Raw genomic sequence first — 20,840 nt, 5'->3', positions numbered from 1 at the left:
GATGGATATAAATAGAGAGCCTCTAACACATTAAAAACATAATTACAATAAATGATATCAGAGAAGATAAGCCACATCACAACACCTGTATAAGGCAAACGTGTAGGATAGAAATCTGGATAAGAAGATCAACGTTCACTAAATAGTTATCTTAATTATCATTTTTATTATAATAGGAATAAGTTACGTTAAATTAAAAATAAATAATCATTAAAATGGAAATAAGAAAATATTTTATTATTAGCTAAGATACAAGAAAATATTTTATTATTACCTAAGTATCTGGGATATATTATTTATTAATATGAATTCCAGTCTTCAAGTTCATTTATTTCTCTAATTCTAACTTATCGCTTTTCTTATAATACATTGAGTGTTCGCCCTTAAAGGAAGTGAAATACAACAACAAACCACAATTTTATGCAGTGAAAATAGAACCTAAAAATAGAAATAAGATTTGAAAATAAAAATGGAAATAAGATTTGGAGTGGAAATAGAATAAGATTTAGTTCCATATTAAGTCGAAAGTAGTAAAATTAAACAAGGATGGCTGCGATGCAGCGAGTCCCTGCACTAAGTTGAGCCTGCATAATATGTGATGTGTCATAGCTATGCTGGCAAGCTCTTAGTTCAACCAATGACCTTGATCGACTAAGAAGTTGATCCGGGTGATTCGCTTGATTAACGAGAACCAGTACTTTGAGCGTTATCCCTTGCTCTAGATTGATTATCTTACACTCTATCGAAGTGCTATCAAATATAACCAATAAAATAGATTGACATGAACGCACATATTTTATAAAATAAAGCCACATATTTTATAATGTAAGCTCTTAGTTCAACCAATGAGGTTGATCGACTAATCAGTTGATCCGGGTGATTCGCTTGATTAACCAGAACCAGTGCTTTGAGCGTTATCCCTTGCTCTAGATTGATTATCTTACACTCTATCGAAGTGCTATCAAATATAACCAATAAAATAGATTGACATGAACGCACATATTTTATAAGATAAAGCCACATATTTTATAATGTAATATGGTATCTTTCCATGCTTCCAATCAATTCCACCACCTACTCCATATGACCATTATGATATGGACGTCTCTATTAGCTGACCAAAAAGAACACGGTAGCAAAATCAGAGATCTCCAGGTTTAGGTAGCAAAATCAGAAACTTGGGAACTTATTGTACGTTTCAGGTCTTGTTACAAAGTCACAGTTTCAACGATGGTTCTCGTTACCAACTTCTTTATTTCAATGCTTGCAACACTGAACCCATCTCGGTACTTGTAACCGTGATGAAAAATTCTGCAAATGTCAAACGCAGGCTTCTTGTAAGAGATGGGAATAATGCTGTCGGGTCTAAGTAACTCCCAATTCAGTTCCTTTGTTAACTCATTGACCATAGAATTGATGTGATTGACAGCATCTTCCTCTGTTGTTAGTCCAGGATTGTCTTTCATATAACACGTTCCGGACGAAGCTTCCTCTCCACGCGCCCTGTCCGCCTGCATTCACAATGCCATTGTCACTATCATATGTATCCCAATTCTAAATTGCAATAAAAAATGAATAAATCCACAACATATTCCATTTGATTTGATTTGCTATAAAAGGTTATGAGGAATACCTTGTAGCCTTGAGTGTCGCCTTTGAGTCGAAGGATGGCACATATCAAGGTACCCCTCGAACGTCGGAAGATAACCAGTGGAAATCGACCTGGCTTCTACCATAGACGAATCAAAATAATCCTCCCACTGCACAGGCACATGAACAAGCGAAACAAAATTAACTGATCATACTGGGTGAAATATTTCCCCAAGTTAAGGTTCTCACAAAGAAATATTTGTATTACGTGTATGCTTTACTATAATTGTTCATACAGATTGTCGAACATAGCTGACTGTGTCTCGGCCTTGAATCTTCTGTGCCTCTCGTGCCATTTCGTTTATGTTGTGGTAAACCGCCATGTACAATCCTCTCATATAATCTGGAAGACACTTTATTGCTATGTTACCAGAAACGAGAAACGGGAAACGAAACGAGAAACGAAAACGGTACGAGAAACGGAGTTGGGAGGTTTCGCACTCTAAGAAACGAGGAGAGAGAAAATTAATCGTATATGTGTTAAAGGAAAACAAATCAACTAAAAAAGGACAATAGTACATAAATAATCAACTTTCTATATACTTGGCATAAGCCTCTAGATTATTGAATGAATACATGACTGAAATCTACAATAAAGAGTGAAAATACAAGCTGAGAATGCGAACTACCACCTGTAAAAAATTTCCCATAAAATATATGCACCCGTTAGCTAAAATAACCGTAGAAAACGGCGTTTCCGTCTGGTTTCCGTCTGGTTTCCGTTTCTTACACGTTTTATACGGGGAACGGTGGCAACCGTCCCGTTTCTGGTAACATAGATTTATTGAAGACGGGTCCCATCTGATCATTATATACACAATTTATGCAATGGTAATATTCGTTGACTCGATTAGAAAGTTACTTATTTAAAATCGAGAAGGATTAGTATACGTTTTCTTAATTTGAAGGTAAAGTTATTAAAAATACATAAGAATTATATGTATGAAATAGGCCTCCCAGATATCACCTCTATGAAATAGGCCTCCCCAGATATCACCTCTTAAATGCTGCGGTTAAGAGTTCGAGCTCCTCCATTGTTCCGAAGGTGTCGTAGATATCGTCGAGAACCGTGATCATATGACATATTTTGGCAAATCCGAGTCGGAAGTCGTGTAGAACCTGTTCTGGAGATAATCCACGGACCCGCCATTCCGAAGACCCTCCCTGCATGTGTTACACCTGTTTTGCATAATCTTGGATAGTTCGACTAATGGAACAAAAAGACCGTGGCCACCATTCTGAAGACCCGCCAGCGTGCATGCATTACAGCATAATCTTGGATAGTTCACAGGCTCTTTCTTCCGGCAATGTCGAGATTAGCATAGATTAGCATGAAAGGAGATCTGTTCCTTTTGATCATGGTTTGATAGGCTCTCAAAGAACACGCGAGGAATGGCCCTGGTCAATGTGATATCCGAAGGATGACACTCCACCGTGTGTCTGCATCTGAATATTGTACAAAGGTAGCTTGGAAACCTGCTTGCTTGCTGAGATTCCCAGCCTGCACTGACTGAAAGGTAGGACGGAGCAAGGCATCAATGAGAAAGCAAAGCAGACCTTTCAGGACCTGCCAAGAGAAGATACATGGCCGGGAGGCTCACGAAAATAGATTGATATAGCAGTTTAGGTCGCTCACCTCCCCTCACAGGGAGGACCCCAAAAACCAAGACCGGTTCTGCGCCAGTAAAATTGGGACCAAGTGGAGTTGAACGCCTACCCAGAGAGATGAACACCATGAAGATCAAGGATGACAAGGTGATCACATGGTTTAGGTTATTTGAAACAGAACTGTTACAGTGTTTCAAATCAATTTTTCCTAATGGATAAGTTCCTCAGGAGATGGAAGAAAAAGCAACTGTCGTAGCTGGAAATGTCACAGAGGCGGGGCATATTATTGCAACCACCATTGGAGGCAGAAATGGCGAACCTAAACAAGTAAGTCATGTTGAACATCAGGCATTTTTTTAGGTGGGTTAATATACATGTTACAGTAACTTTGTACAAGAAAGTAAGAAGAAGCCCTCAATAAAGCATGAATATTTGAATAGTTTACATGGCTGGTAAAATTTGCCCTCAGTACGTAGTTATAAACTTATATGTAAAGTGTTTTAAAACTTAAAAACAAGTAGGTAGTTGATACTCAAGGTGTTTAAAAACTTTGAAAAATGGGTATTTTCACAGTATAGATAGAGTAGATGAAGTTAGCCTTGGGGTAGCTACGCTGCGGAAATTTGTTGTACAATTTTCGCTATAACTTAGTCCTATAGTTTCTACAGAGTCTTCCGAGGATGTAAATAAATATATTCTATTCTCTTGTATCCTATATAAAATCTCAAAAAAAAAATCTTGATCTATTTGAATCCATGTTGTTTTTTCCCAACAGACCATCAGCTATATGGCAGAGAAGTCAATCAGACTTGTGAAACCAACTATAAAGAAAGCAGTCTCAGGGATTTTCCTTCACTGCAACAAAAATAACATACAGGAATGGGATAACATACAGGAATGTAACATACAGGAATGGGATAACATACAGGAATGGGAAAACCTGTTGTAAGGTAGTCGAACGTGCTGGGCTCCTCCAGAAATGGTCGTTGATTGAACCAGGCGACAGATGCGAACCAGGCGACAGATGCAAGGTCGTTCCGCTACCCCGCCAAGGAAGGTCAAGCAGAATTTCCTGGCTTCCTACAACCAGAAGCTCTCTCGGAAGTAAATGCAAGAAACATGGGAAGCAGATGCAAGGTGTTGATATTGGGGACCGCCCTCCTGACACCTGCCGGCAGCCACGGACACCTGCAGCTTAACACCAAAGCTTAGTAAACCTTAACATACCCATACCCCTGCAGATAATACGAATTAATGGGAATTAATGTTAACATTAAACCCAGACCGTTGACAGTTAGGGAGAATGCAGTGCGCATAAAAGTAATTTAAGGTATGATCGGGCCTCTTCCGCCTCGGGAAGAGGCCAAATAAGATGGCGAAGTGGATGTTGCAAATGGAACTTAGCTTATGTAAGCACATCGGCTGAAAGGCGATTTGGAAACCTTATGTTAAACAGCTAATAACACCGCAGAATTAATGCTAACTCCACCCTGATCGATTACTATAGTCCCTGCCTAATGCCAGATGGCAGGGACTAATAAGATTGCATGACCAAAATACTGAATGAATATAGGATATAGCTTCATATTAGTTGGAAACAACCTAATTGGATAGGAATACATTTCATAAATATTTTTAAAATTGATATATATTATTAAGTCAAATTATTTCACTAATATTAATTGGAAAATAATTCTAATTACGATATTTTTTTTCTTTATCTAAAATTCATTTTTTTTTATTCAAAATTTAAAATTTGTCATCAATTATACAATCTCTAATGATTAGATAATAATGGAATGATAATTTTATATGTAGCATAAACAAGATATATCTTTGTCGTTCATAATGTTGTTAAGATTTCATCATATTTTGGACTTTATCAATTACTATGTCTTTTTTGTTCTTTTATTATTGAGATTTATAGTTTAAATCTTCTTAAGCTTACCATAAAGTTATCAGTCACTATGGTCTTCTATAGTCTTCTACCTTATGAGTTTCTCTCATTACACTATTAGTATTTGTTGCACAATCATGTTCATTCCATGCAACAATTAGCACCTAAAGCATAAGGGAACCCTTTTACACTATAAATTACGCTGGATTTAGGGTTCTAAAACCTTCTTGGAACTTCCATTATGCTTTTAAAGGTGTATATTGGATTCCCACATGTTAATCAATACTTATAGTCCTCTACCCTATGAGTTTCTCTCATTAATCTATTAGTATTTGTTTCACAATCACGTTCATTCCATGGAACAATTAGCACCTAAAGAATAAGGGAACCCTTGTATTATAAATTATGTTGGATTTAGGGTTCTAAAACCTTCTTGGAACTTCCATTATGCTTTTAAAGGTGTATATTGGATTCTCACATGTTAATCAATACTTATATTAGAATTATGGTGTGCTAACATGGTCACCATCTTGACATGTAATGAATATTTGGATCTTTACCTTGTTAAGACCATAACTTTTGCATATGAATAATAGCTCATTGGAATGTACTAAATGAGAAAAATAATTTGTAAATTATATGAAAAAAATCATCCATCACAAGTGTCAAGCCAGGCATTGATAACTACACGAATAGTTGTTATTCCATTAAGAAAGATCATAATTAATATATACAAGGAGAAAGAGGCCCTTGGAATTCATATTCCAATGTCTCTTTTTCTTCTTTATTCTCATATTTACAATATTTATAATATTTTCCTAATTCCTAAAGATTAGTTATCAACATTCCCCCCTTAATTTGAAGGGATATTGGTGAGTCCAAGGATCATTCCAAATCTTTCAAACTTTTCTCTTCCAAGTGCTTTGATGGAGATATTTTTTAAAAAATAACGTAGGTGAATAGGCTTGGCCTTAATATGATGTCAGTCAAATGATACTTTGTATTGATATACTTGGTTCGATCATGGAACTTTCGATTCTTGGCCAATTTTGTTGCAGAAGTATTTTCAATTGAAGATAAGTACAATGCACTTCTATCTCTTGCAAATATTCAAGAATTTTCCTGAGCCGCACAATTTGCTTCATTGCTTTTGTAGTTGCCATATGGCTTGCCTCTATTGTGGAATCTCTTGGAACTTATTGTTTTTGTAACCTCCAAGAGATAGCTCTTGATCTGGGAATCACAACTAAACCTGAAATAAATAGTCCATTTTCCTTATCTCCATCAAGATCTAAATTAGAGTATCCAATCAACCTGAATTCATTCACCTATGTATACTTGAGTCCAAAGTTTGAGTTCCCTTCAGGTACCTTAGAACACTTTTTGCAACAGACCAATGACCATCACAAGGATTTTGCATAAACATGGAGAGGGTCCCAACAGAAAATAAAATGTCGAGTCTAATAGTAGTAAAGTAGTTAAGACTTCTTATGAGTTTCTGTACTTAGTTGCTTCCTCAAATTCATTTCCTTTTTTGGATGTAACCTTTAAATTTTGTTCCATTGGAATGGTCAAAGGATTACATTGGGCCATGCTAATTTTTTTCAACAGATCTTCAATGTACTTCTTTTGAGAGAGGAATATAAAATATTGATGTTGGATTACTTCAATACGCAAATAATAGTGAACATATCCCAAATATATAATCTCAAAACCTTTCCTCAATTATTTATTTATAGATGCAATGTAATTTTAATTGCTTCCTCACATCAATAGATCATATACATACACCACATGATATACAATATTTTTTCCAAATTTCTTGACAAACAAGGTTGCATCATCAAGATCATAGTTCTTGAAATTTAGTTTTAGAAAATGCTTAGTCAATTTCTCACACTAGGCTCTTGGTGCTTGTTTGAGGCCATACAAGGATTTTATAAGCTTGCATACTTTATGCTCCCATACCTTCACAACAAATCCTTATGGTTGAGACTTAAAAATATTATCTTTTAGATATTCATTCAAGAAAGGATTTTTTACATCCATTTGATGGACTTCCCATCGATTATGAGTTATCAAGGAAAATAAAGTCTAGATGGTAGCCCATTTTTTTGTGGGGGGCAATGTTTCGTCATAGTCAACCTCTTATTTCTATGAAAAATCTTTTTCCATGAGCCTACTTTTATGCTTATCAAATGAGGCATCTACGTTATACTTGTTCCTAAAGACCCACTTGCAGCCAATCATTTTGGTTCCACACAAAGCATCACCTACTTGTAGGTTCCATTCTTTATCAGAGCATCATACTCTTTCTACATTTATTCTTTCCATTCATCATGAGAGTAACTTTTTTAAAGGAATTTGGTTCAAAATATATAGAAATATTTAATTCAAAATCATAAGAAACATCCATATCAGTAACTAAATCACAATCATGTAAATCAACTCCATTTTGTAACTAGAACTTCTCATTCCTATCTCTCCAACCTCATCACCATTAACACTTCCAAGTGTCTTAGTGAGCCATTTTGGAGGACCATTCTGAGATGGCATAGGTTTTTCAGTTGGCTAAGATGGAGCTGAATCAAGATTTATCCTTCCAATTCTCTAAATCACATCACTCAAAGTGTCTTCTTGATCAATGGTTGGAGCATCATAATGGGGAGAGAGTGATTTAAAAGGAGATTACATAGATTGATACATGATAGGGTTCACTCCTTAAAGATGTGGAATATCATCATAAAATTCCTGAAAATATTTTGCATGCCTGAATTTGTCTAAGTGATCAAGATGCCACTTAAAAAAATTGTCAGTCGTGGAATATTGAAGAAAAATAACATCTTTAGAAAGTGTAAACTTATTATTTTCTTCATCTTAGAGATGATATGATTTGGAGGTATTCGATTACCCTAAGAAAATAAAATTTTGATTCTTTGCAACAAGATTTTTTCTTTGTCCCTTACGTATCAAGGCATAACAAGTGGAACCAAAAACCCTGAGATGCCTCACCGAGTGTATGTGGCCATACCACCTTTTATAGGCAGTCTTATGTTTTAGAGCATGGGATGGACGTATGGTTTTAATATAAACTACACATTGAATAGAATCAAACCAGAACATCAACATAACATTTTTTAAAAACATCATTGGAGGCACCATTTTAAGATGGTATTGTTCAATTTTTTGGCTACACCATTCTCTTGGGGATTATAAGGCACAATTGTTTGATGTTGAATCCCATGTTGGTGAAGATAGTTTTAAAATTAATTTGAAGCATATTATTTTCCATTTTCAATACAAATGGAGCCAATATTGGATTGTTTATTGGTTTCAATCCATACAAGGTTTTTTTTGAAAGTCTCAAAAGCTTTATATTTTTTATTCAACATATATACCCAGCAAATTCTACTGTAATCATCAATAAAATTTATCATGTACTTATTTCCATTTGAAGAAAGAACCGACATGGTGCCACTTAAGTCAGAATGGATTAACTCAAGCTTTCTATGTGCTCTAGAATGAGAACCATGAAATGATTGTTTCCTATGTTTTCCTAAAATACAAGTATCACATTGTTTAAGTTTCCTAGTCATAGTGAAAATGTCCAAATATAGCATTCCATAAGAGACTCGATGGTAGTGTACCTATCATACGAAGAACTATATGCAAAGTTTCGTGCACAAATAAAGGTTCCTTGCAACTTTAAGAGACTTTCTCCTTCTATCCCAATCATGGCAAGTGAGTTATTTTATGTTTTTCTGAGCTCAACATTTCCATCAAACATGTGAATGGATTTTCCTTACTGGAATATGTAAACCAACAACAAAAAGTTTCTCCACAACTCTTGGAGCTAGAGAATATCATGTAGAAGAAAGTTAGGGAGTCTAAGCAATTTTAACCTGATGGTGTCAGGCTTTAATGACTTGAATTTTAATTTGCCTACAAAGTAGACCGTTCCATCTACATTGTCACTAAATTCTTCAAAGAACTCTCATTGAAAGGTCATGTGGTAGGTTCTTCCTTAATCAAGCAACCATGCATCTTTCCATTAAGTGAAGCATTAAATAAGTTTTCGTTTACTCAAATATTGAAATGTGCCACAATATAATGAGTGGATTCAGTTGCTTTTCCTTTCCCTGGATGTTGTGATTTTCCTTCCTATTCATTTCTTTCTTGTCTAATTTTATCCCAAGAGAGATTTCATGTGGAATCATCATGTCCATTTATGTTACAACATATACTATGATGATCAATTCTTCCTCCTTAGTAATATTTTCCCCCTACTTCTATTATTATTCTTTCCATGTCATCTTTTGCCACATCTTCCTCTAAAATAATCTTGTGATGATTCTTCTCTTTCTGTGCAAAGCATACAAATTATTCATAATACTGAGCAACTATCTTCTTCTTCACAAAATCTCTCTCTTTATGCAAACTTCTCCACAAGAGAGTTAGACGAAATCTCCCTAATCTTGCCACTGCCTTGTAATGATTCAAGATAATTATAATATGTGGGATATCATTCCTTGATGAAATCTATGAGGGGAACATCTAATTTAACTCTGATGGATTTTATATCATGGACAATAGCTATGATTTCAAAAGTTAGGGCAACAGATCATTATCTTCTAATTCAATGTTGAATATTTTGATCATAAGTTGGACTACTTCAAGCCCAGAATGTGAGTCATATAAGTCTCTTAGCTTCTTTAAAGCATCAAAGGCTTTTGTAAAAGGTGGAATGTGACAACTCACATCTTCATTTACTCATGTATTAATCAAGGCACGGGACTTGTTTTTCTTACTCTCCCATATGGTGATATCGTTGTCTAATGTGGGACTTTCAGGAGGATTTCCACCTTCTCCTTCAGAAACTCCTTTCCACAATTCATTTGAAATGAGGGTATGATTTATCTTTCTGGACCATTCATGCTAGTTATCTTTGTTAGTGATAACTACTCTAACTATGGAGATTAGTGAATACATTATCAAATTTTGAACTATGCTCTGAATAGTCAAAAAATTAATATATGTCTCTTACAAACAACAGCCTGCCATACAACTTTTTCTCCAAAAATCATTAAAAATCACTCAAAATAACCCAAGAAATTGATGTTGGAATAGAGATTTAGAATCTTTATCTCAAGTAATAGCATTTATATAATATAAAATGCATAATCCATATATATAATCTCAAATATACATGAATGGTTTAATATGCATACAAATGGTTCAAAAGAAAAGCCCTAAAGAAAAATTTTGCATTCAATACATACAACTCACATATTACATTCAACACACAACATACAACCACCATATAACAAAGTAGATTAAAAAACAAGTTCAACATTTAATATTAAGCACATATTAACATATATATGAACCAACTGTTGAATGGTGTTGTCATTGATATCAACATCGATTATTTAACACTCTTAATATTCATCTAATTTGCATCAATTGGAAGTTCCAAAGAACAAGAAGCCTTGAAAGCCCTAGAAGCACCACATTTTGAAGATGTAGATCAATGAATTTTCCTTTGATACTATCATCATTGTATTCACCTTGTCATGTTGTTTCCGATGGTACGTGGCATGCCATGAGAGCCCTCACGATTTGAGAGTTATGTCGAATTGAAATTGGTGCCCACATCTTATGGTTAAAAACCCCAAACAAAATATTTATGTGGCAACTTGTCATTGGAAATTATTTAATATCGCGGGCATAAAAGAATTTTATATAATTAAAGAAACTACATGTATTAATTTTGGGCCAATTTTTTTTTAGATTATTAAAGGAATTATTACTAAAGAATTTTTTGGACAGTATTTGGCTCCATTTAAAAATTCAAATTTCCATTCTAATTTATGAGGCTTCCCTCCCAAATAATCAAGATGGTTTCCTCTCAAGAAATACCTATACAAATGTATATAAAGGAACTAGCCTTGCACTCCAAAGTCAACTATTTGAATGCTCATCATCAACAAGTAAGCTCTAAATTAAATTTAGGCAAGGATAGTCTTGAATTCTTCATGTGAAGGTCATTCTTCTCTAATGGAATTCAGGATTTGGTGTTACATTAGTGAAGTTTGATTTGACTCGGATTTTATGACATCATATAATTTATTCATATCACATCACTTGCATTTGTCTCTAAAAGACATGTTATGAGTATAACGTAGATCATAAAATAAGTTTAAATTTGAAGCTACGACAATCCTTTGCAACCATGGTTACCCCTTCTTGCAGGAATAATATTTAAGCAATTCTATCATCTGCCTCTTGCTGGTTGGGTCCCATTTAGGTCACTACATGGAATTATTTTTTGCATCAAATTCATCAAGTTTTGGAAGTGTTTTATTGAGGGTTCAGCCTTTGGATAGGGTAGAATCCTATGTGAGATATATAGATTCCTAATTATATGTGATTAGTAAATAGAGTGAGCCTTTTATTAAATATGTTGAACAATCAAAAGCATTGGGTTTAGAACTTATTGTTTTGTTGGTCGCTTTGACAAGTGAAGACCCTATCCCTAATCTAATTTTGTAGGAAGTATCCAAAGTGTATGTCTGTGATCCATAAATTGATGTCAATATTCCACTAGATAGTTCATCAAAATAGATATAATAATATTATCTTAAAAATCTAAAATTATACACTATTACAATTTTATTAGATTTATGGATCTGTAGATTTACTATTAATAGTGCATGCATGCAAACTAAAATTATGTAGATAACAAAGAATGACAAAATCAAATATCACACAAACATTAGACACAAGATTTTCTCTTAGAAACCCTTTTGGGATAAAATTCCAGCTGGAAGGTGAGGCTGCTCCACTCCCTCTATCTGTATAAAAGTATGGTTACGAGTACAAAGAAGTATGGATTGTACCCCATGGGTTGGTATAGAGCAAAAATCTTGAGTCTATGTTTTCTACCTCTTAACCCTCTAGGCTTATTTTTACTCAACTATGGAACAGATGCACTCGAAAGAATGGAAATCCTCTTCCTCCTAGTGGCCCATTTATATCATAGTCTGATAACCTACTAGTGCTAAAGTTTGACTAAGTCAACTCTTAACCAAAGTTAGAATATAGACTCTTCTAGAGTATTTTACTTCATAATCATGTGGGTATCCCCTTTCCCATGTATAATTGAGGCTGATGTGACATCCACCCAAATTATGGGTGAGAAAACAAGAAGGTAAGCTTTTGAGTGGCATAACTTTTGAATATGGATTCCGACAGATGCATTTCTTTAGTCATTGGAAAGATCTTTGTGTAGAATAGCATTAGAAAATGTGACGCTAAAAGAATAAAGTTTTAACCCCAAAAAATTTTGTTTGATGCCTGAAATCCTTGTGGAAGGTTTCAAACCCTGTTTTACCAAACCGGGTCCCACTGGTAAAAAATGGTCCCATGAGTTGATTCCTCCATTTTTTCCACTCCAATATATGAAAAACAATTTAATGATCCAATACAGATCACTCCTCCCTATTTTGGCTAGATTTTGGCCCCCAAAAACTTCTTTTGAATGAGGTTAGGAAAATTTTCCTCCACCTTCTCTCTAGCGTACAATTTAGCTTGTCCTAGAATTTGTCCTTTTAGACCAATCTGCCAAAGGTCATGATGCCACTCTCTTGTAGTTCTAAAACTCTTCTACAAAATTGTATCCTTTGTCAACTCTACCTAAGCATCTAGTGCCAACTCCTCGACATAAGGTAGGAATTGTTCCTTTGCCTGATATAGCATGGAAGGCTCTTAGATCTTTTGATCCAGTTGCCTCCAGAAATAGTTAGAATTCAGAAATGGCTCAACAAAAGATCAAAAATCAAAGTTATCAGATTTCACCCAAACCAAGACCAAAAAGTAGTGCTCATTGTCCTAATTCCAACGTTGTGAAAGACACTCAAATCTGAGTTTGTATGCTGAAGGTATTGAGAGTCAAATTTTTCATCAAACAAGGCCTAGTGGCAGCCACTAAAGAGGAAACAATTTGGAATTTTTTTGTGCATGGATTTTGATTGCCAGAACAAGGGAGTTTGTTGCCTCGTTAATTTTTCCAATGACCCTTAAAAATAGGTAGATTAATTTTAAATAATTTTTTATTAAAAATAAAATAAAAAATGGGGTGGTGAGCCACCACACCTGCCACCCCCGCCAACGACACCTGTTAAATATTGTAATATGTGGTGGGCGGGCCACCCCTGATGAACCCACCCAACCGACCATTCACAGACACACACAGATATATATATATATGTGTGTGTGTGTGTGTGTGTGTGTGTGTGTGTGTATTTATATGTGTATATAAATACAACTGACGAGGCTAGCAATATTTGAACCTGTGCTAGCCAGGTGTCGGCCTACCCCAAGCAGCGGCCCCACTTAAAATGTAACTACCAAAACTTAACACAAAATTCCAACCATCGTTTACAATAACCTCCAACCACACACTAATGGTTTAACAAAGCGTGCCCATTTTAAACCACTTGCCTCATAAAAGCAAACAAAAGTGTTGTTAATGTCACATTTTGAATGGGTTTTGAACCTAGGCCCATCCATTCATTTCGAGCCCATACTAGCCATGTGTTGGCCTGCCCCAAGTAGCAAGCCCACTTAAACCATAACTTCCAACACTTAACACAAAATTCCAGCCAACGTTACCATAACCTCCAACCACATGCCAATGGTTTAACAAAACACACCCATTTTAAACCACTTGCCTCATAAAAGAAAACAAAAGTGTTGATAATGTCACATTTTGGATGGGGTTTGAACTTGGGCCCATCCGTTCATTAATTTGGCAACTTGCCAATGGCCCAACAGACCTTTCCTTGAGATATCTACTCAAAATTTTATATTTAAACTTGCATTCCTCATTCGACTATGGGAGGAGGAGGTGAGAAAGCACGAGCCAAGAGACATTAGAATGGTGTGCAGTGTTGGAACCATGAATTAGATAGAATGCTCAATGCCTCAGAACCCATAGTAGAGATGGAACCCTCATGGAATGCTTCTTGAAACAAAATATTGCAGGAATATTCTTTGATTCTTGAGAAATCTAAAAGATTCCATTGGAGGCTGATTTTTTATAGAGGAAAAATGATGTTGACTTTATAGTAATTTTTCACAGAAATTCTTGAGTGCAACGCTATGCTTAGATTTGTCATCAGAGTAGATAATTTTTCACCCATCTCCAGGAAGGAATATTTGGGAGAATCTTCAAGGTTCTCAAGGGTAAAAAATTTGACAATGTGGTAAAGGTGCCAAGTTTATAGTCGTTTGACACGATTTCACACCATAAATTTAATGGTGCAGACCATTTCATTAACAGAGCTTTTTGTTTTCAAGTCATCCCCAAAAGTAGAGGTATATGATGTAGTTATGCCATGTCTTTCTTTTGATTCGCTAAGATGATGATTTTGTTGTTGAGATCCTTGCTATCATTATGTTGAAGGACACTTGTATGCCACGTCATGTGAGAATTTATTACTTGACATCCTAAAGGAGGGCCCATATGAGTGACAGTTTCTATAGGAGAATGTCCCATGGAGAGACATGCCAATCAGGTTGAGGGAATTTATCCTAGTATACCATGTACATCATCATCATTTTGCAACATTTAATGGAGCAACCTCCCCACTCTTGAAACTGCGCCTGAAGCTGTAACCCCCACTAGGTGAACTTTGTTATCAATGTGTTTTATGTTCTTGATGTGATGGCTATCATTATGTTTCATCTTCCTTAAAAGACTCACACATGGATTTTCATACTCTTTGGCATGCAATTATGCTAACATCATATAGGTAAAAGACCTTGGTTAGTTTGGATAGCTAAAGAGATTTGAATCAAGTTTGGTATCATAGTGACCTTCTTGATGATGCAAATTATGATTGTGAATTATTAAATGTGCAACAAGAAGGAAAATGGAGAACAAAATAGATCTCTATGAGGACCTCCTTAGGATGGAACAGATGGTGGACATTATGTATGAAGATTATGAGGAGAAGATGGCAAGTCAGGAATAAGAGATAGAAATATTAGAGGACGATGCTCCATCTCCATCTTCTAGTGGTTATTCATCTTCTTCATCATCCTGTCATTATTCAAATAAGGAGATCAATTAGAGTCTTCAAGCAGAGAATTTTGAATTGAGGAGGCTTCTACGTGAAGAAAAAGAGGAGAAGAAAAGGTTGCAGCTTTAGTTACGAGCCACATAAGAGGCCTTGGAAAAATTGAAGCATAATGAAGGCTTAGCAGAGCCATCATCACCTGCTTCATAATCGACATCTAAGGTAAACAATGTTGATCATCCTTCAGTTTCATTTTCATATGACACTATTTCGGTTGGAAATATAGAGGTACCCATTTCAGGAATTGGCATGCGACTCCTTACCAAGATGGGGTATAAAGGAGGAGGACTTGGTGTTAGTGGCCTATGAATGACTCATCCATTCGAGGTTGTACAAAAACCTCGATTTATAGGTTTTGGATACACTGAAGGAGAGTGCTCGAAGGCAGAAGAAGCTTCGAAGACATTTTTGAAGCCATCAAAGAAAGAGGATGATTGGAACACATCACAGTCCTCCCATGATAGTGCACATTGTAGAGGAAGAGCTAGGGAAATCTCTCATCACCAATTTTTCCCCAGAGACAACTAAGAGAGGTATGAAATTTCTCAGTATTCTAAAGGCAATTTTGATTACAAGCAAATTGTTAATAATGAGCAGAAATCATGGCATATAAAACCATGTAATTTTTTTGGTTTTCATAACCATGTGGTTGTTGGGTGCTGGAAGAGAATGGTAGCAAGAAAAAGGATGAGGTGTGAAAGGCCTTCTCCACATCAGGGAAAGAAGAAGGTTAAGTAGGTCTAGAGGAAGAAGACATTTTTAGTCATTACAACAGAGGTGTACATCAAAGAGGCACATTTCGAAGGCTCCATCCATAGTAGAATCTTAAGGACAAATCTTCCTTACATAAACAAGTTGGTGAAGATGTTCAACAAGCAAATCCACTACATTCTCGGTTGTTCACTTTTTTGAGTAAGATATCGTTTTACTAGATATGGTAGCTTATCGTGGCTGCATCTTGTAAATAATTTGTTGCAATATAAATGTAAAAATGATGATGTGTTTTCCATCGCTTGTTAAAGCAATGATGATGTTTTTTCCCTTTTATTGATAGTTGGAATATTGATTTCTATTATGATGTAAAATTGACCAAAGAGTGTGTCTTATAATCTCTTCACAAGTATGGGGATGCTTGGGTCATGATTGGTTATGTAATTGAGAATGTAGTTTGGAAAGATTGTACTATAGGTTTGCATAGGATGCAGGTGTCGATTTAACACTTATGGCTCCGAAGAAAAATGGTGAAGGAGAAGGAATTTTGACCTGTTAGGACACTTGTCATGTGGATAATGTAACATAGTAGTTTATTATTATTTTCATGCTTTTGGAGGACCAATATCTCCGCAATGGGGAGGAATGATCTAGGTGGCTCCAAAAATGCTCGAAATTCAGAGGTGGCTAAAAAACTCAAAAATCAAAATTCTCGGATTTCACACAAACTAGGACTAGATCATAGTGCTCATTGTCCTGATTCCAATGGTGTGAATGACACTTGAATCTGAGTTCATATTCTCAAGATATCCATGGTAAAAGTTTTTTCCAAACTAGGCCCACTAGCAACCACTGAGGAAACAATTTGGAATTCTTTGCTGCATGGATTTCACTTGCTAAAATGGGAGAATTTGTCACCTCTTTAATTTTACCAATGACCCTTAAAAATCAGCGGATTAATTTTAAATAGAATGTTATTAAAAATTAAAAAAATGTGGTTGTGGGTGAACATATGTATATGTATATGTATATGTATCTGTATCTATCTCTGTATCTATGGATACAGAAATAGATACAGATATAGATAAACATATATATATATATATATATATATATATATATATATATATATATATATATATATATATATATATATATATATATTGATGCAACTAATGAGGACAGCAGGATTGGAACCCGTGTTGGCCATGTGGCTGGCCCGCCCCAAGCAGCAGCCCCAGTTAAACCATAACTACCAAAACTTAACACAAAACATTAGATGTCATTTACTATAACCTCCAACCACACACCAACAATTTAAAAAACACACCCATTTCAAACCACTTTCCACCTAACAACAAACAAAAATGTTGTTAATGTGGTATTTGGGACGGGGTTTGAACTTGCACCCATCAATTCACTATGTGGGAGACTTTCCAACAGCCCAACGGGCCTTTCCATGACATTTTTGCCCATAATTTTATATTTAAACTTGCATTCCTCATTTGTCGAGGGGAAGAGGAACTGAGAAAGCACAAGCCAAGAGACACTAGAATGGTGCATAGCGCCAGAACCATGAATCAGATAGAACCCTAAATGCGTTGGAACTCAAAGTCGAGATCGAACCCTAATGGAATGTTTTTTGAGACATAATTTTGCAGGAATACTCTTTGATGCTTGAAGAATCTAAAATATTCCCTTGGAGGTTGATTTTTTATAGAGGCAGAATGATGGTGACTTTATAGTCATTTTTCATAGAATTTTTCAAGGAATTCAGTGGTGTGCTTAGAGTTTTCACCCATCTCTAAGAATGAATCTTTGGGGGAATCTTCGAGATTCCCAAGGGTCTAGAATTTGACAGTGTCAGAAAGGGACCAAGTTTATAGTTGTCTGATACGATTTCATCCACAAATTCAATGATGGAGTTAATTTTGTTGGCAGAGCTTTCCATTTTTAGGACGTTCATGAAAGTGAAGGTATATGATGTAGTTATGCCTTGTCTTTCTTTTGATTTGCTAAGATGATGATTTTTTTGTTGAGATCCTTGCTACCATTAAGTTGAAGGATACTTGTATGCTACATCATGTGGAAATTTATTGCTTTTCATGTTGGAGGGCCCATATGAGTGTCAGTTTCTATACGAGAACATCTCATGGAAAGACATGCCACTTAGGTTGAGGGAATTTATCCTTGTAATGACAAAGAATATAGCATGTACATCATCATCATTTTGTAGCATTTAATGAAGTGACCTCCCCACTAATGACATCGAGCCTGGAGACGTAACCCACACTAGGTCAAATCTATTATCAATGTGTTTTGTGTTCTTGATGTGATGGTTGTCATTATGTCTCATATCCCTTAAAGCATGCACATGTGGCTTTTCATACTCCTTCATATGAAATTATGCTAACATCACATAAGTAAAAGATCTTGGTTAATTTTGGTAGTTGAAGGGATCTGGACCAATTTCAAACTTTCTACTTTCACAACTGAGAAAATGTGTATATATGGTAGTAAACTGAGTCAATAAGAATTACCACCCACCTTTTCTAGTATATCAAAGGGACCATACCTCAGAGCCCTAATTCTCTTACTAGGCCCCTGCAACCTCTCCTTATTCTATTCTAGCAATACATTGTCTCCCACTTTGAATAATTTGTCGGTTTTGTGTTTGCCATGTCGATCCTTATACTTCTCCTATGACTTATACAGTGTTTATTATACCTATAGATGGATATTCCTAATCTTTTGTATAAATTTTTTCAGCCATCAAAGAATCTCTTGTAAGAGCTTCGCTCACTCCTCCTTAGTTCCCATATGCAATGTCCAAAGGTGAAGGTGTAAAATATCCAAAACAGGTTTCAACTAGGGTCTTTCTTGTAGAAGTTTGAACTACTCTATTATAAGAATGTTATATATATACCATATTTTCACCCAAGGTCTTTGGATTCTTATAGTTGTATCCACTTAGAAGATGCACCAAAGTCTAGTTGACTACATTTATTTGTTCGATTGTCTGTAGATGGAAGGTTGTAGATATCTTCAACTTCGTGTTTATCTCCTCCCACAATGTAGTAAAAAATTCATTGAGAAATCTTGTATCCATGTTTGAAATTATTCTCATTGGTATCCCAAAGTGCACTCAGACCTATCCAAAGAACATGTTTACTACTTCTTTCCCGCTAATGTTTTTTTTGTAAGGCGTTAGAACACAATTATTGTTGACCCTGTCAACTGCCATGAATAGGTAGTTATTGGGTAGTGGAGGCCTCGCGGAATAGTTTTAGGGCTCAAAGCCCACAATTTTGGGTAAAAGTATGGAAAAGACTCTGCGAGATGTGAGCAACACAAATTTTAATGATTCAAGTCAATGGGTTGTCCGCCCAAAAATAATGTAAGAAAATAGAAAATGAGTCGGCCTGCCCATGGTCTGAGGACCATTGAAATATATAAATAGAGCAAGGCTTTTTGGTTAGAAGTCAGTTTTTTGGGTATGCATTATTGATCTCGAATCTAATGGGTTTATGAAGAAATAATTCTCTGAGCGTCTGTAAGTCTGAGTCAAGGGTGTTGGTAGTGTTAGTGTCGGTATCTTCATCCCTCCATCAGTGATCAAATTTTCCTTTTGCATGCATTTTAGGTGTCCCATCTGATTAGTTGCATTCCATTAGGTCATGGATCAACTGATGGAAGTGGTTCATTATCAAATTTCCCTCATGGTCTTTACCTGCTAGCCTATTTTCACAAGTTTAGGTCATTTACAGTCATTTTTTGTCATTTACATTTACAAAAGCCATTTTTAGGGTTTTATGTCTCATTAGGTCTAGGGTTTGCCACCGTGGTCTTCAAAAGCTCAATAAGACGTTAGCAAGCACATGAGGATGTTTAATAAGTTCATAAAATCACAAATTTCACTGATGATTTGCTTCATAAAGGGTTTTTACCTCAAAACTCTATTTTGATGTGAAAACAGAGTTTTTCTATTTTCATGTACAAATTTATGTAATTTTAATGTTTTCATATGTAATAAAGCTTTAGCTACAGCCCTTGGTCACCTTGCCAACTCTTGCACTCCAGCTACTACAAAAGAAACAAAAACATCTAGGCATCATTTTCATCAAATGAATAAAAGAGCCAAAACTGTAAAATACAGGGTTTTTAAAGCAAAGTGAATTCAACTTTAGGAAAGTGGGTTGCTAAAATGAAAAAATAAAGTCAAGATGATATAAAACTCTCTTTAGTGTTTGGAAGACCTTATTTTGTGCAAGTGAGAGAGAGCCAGAAGAAAAATCACACTTTGAGGAGATAGAGGGAAATTTGCAGAAAACTCTCTTTAGTGTTTGGAAGACCTTATTTTGTGCAAGTGAGAGAGAGCCAGAAGAAAAATCACACTTTGAGGAGATAGAGGGAAATTTGCAGCAAAAATTCCCGTTTTTGCCAGTGCGATGCACCTGGGCACTGGCACTATGCACCTGCCTGGCACTATGCACCAGGCATAAGTTTTCCAAAGGAATTTCAATGAGCGCTATGCACAAAAAGTGCACTATGCACCTGGGTGTTGGCGTGGTGCATCTGTTGGCCAAGCTTCAAAATGAATTTCATTGCTTTTCCAAGCCTCCAAGTTTGCAAATATCATCTCTTCAAGTAAGTACACCCTCCCATCTTCCCTAGCAAGAGAAATTTGTCATCCATCATAGTGATTTGAATGGTGAAAAATCAAACCCTAGTTGCTTCAAAGTTGTCTTGCAAAACTGTCTAGGGTTTTTGTTATTCTTGTTGTTTTCACTCCCCTGTATGATTTTCCCATATCGCATCCCCCCTGCACTAAA

At 35.7% G+C, this 20,840-nt stretch overlaps 1 protein-coding gene and 1 long non-coding RNA gene across 4 annotated transcripts; one reads left to right on the top strand and one right to left on the bottom strand.

Annotated features, from left to right (window-relative positions):
• Positions 1-1,078: 1,078 nt before the first annotated feature.
• On the bottom strand, positions 1,079-3,299 carry LOC149235810 ((-)-camphene synthase, chloroplastic-like). 3 transcript variants are annotated; one of them, XR_016268344.1, is made up of 4 exons: positions 2,648-3,299; positions 1,859-1,993; positions 1,634-1,760; positions 1,079-1,511 (listed from the first exon to the last, which is right to left on the bottom strand). XR_016268344.1 is itself a non-coding variant. In XM_089461468.1 (4 exons), the coding sequence occupies exons 2-4, from the start codon at positions 1,986-1,988 to the stop codon at positions 1,399-1,401; spliced, it is 342 nt and encodes a 113-aa protein (XP_089317594.1). In that variant the 5' UTR covers positions 1,989-1,993; positions 2,648-3,298; the 3' UTR covers positions 1,079-1,398. The 3 variants fall into 3 exon arrangements, 2 of the variants coding, with proteins under 2 accessions (XP_089317594.1, XP_089317593.1); XM_089461468.1 differs by having other exon boundaries at positions 1,887-1,993; positions 2,648-3,298; XM_089461467.1 differs by having other exon boundaries at positions 1,887-2,003; positions 2,648-3,297.
• A 9-nt stretch (positions 3,300-3,308) lies between these two features.
• LOC149235809 (uncharacterized) lies at positions 3,309-4,057 on the top strand. Its single transcript, XR_016268345.1, has 3 exons — positions 3,309-3,405; positions 3,487-3,585; positions 4,034-4,057. It is a non-coding gene; the product is annotated as an uncharacterized LOC149235809 (long non-coding RNA).
• Positions 4,058-20,840: the final 16,783 nt, after the last annotated feature.

Source organism: Pinus tabuliformis, chromosome 8 (genome assembly GCF_031772625.1).
Source record: "Pinus tabuliformis cultivar Carrire ecotype Pingquan chromosome 8, CPIR1, whole genome shotgun sequence".
Taxonomy (NCBI): Eukaryota; Viridiplantae; Streptophyta; class Pinopsida; order Pinales; family Pinaceae; genus Pinus; species Pinus tabuliformis.
This window is presented reverse-complemented; position numbering and strand designations above follow the sequence as displayed.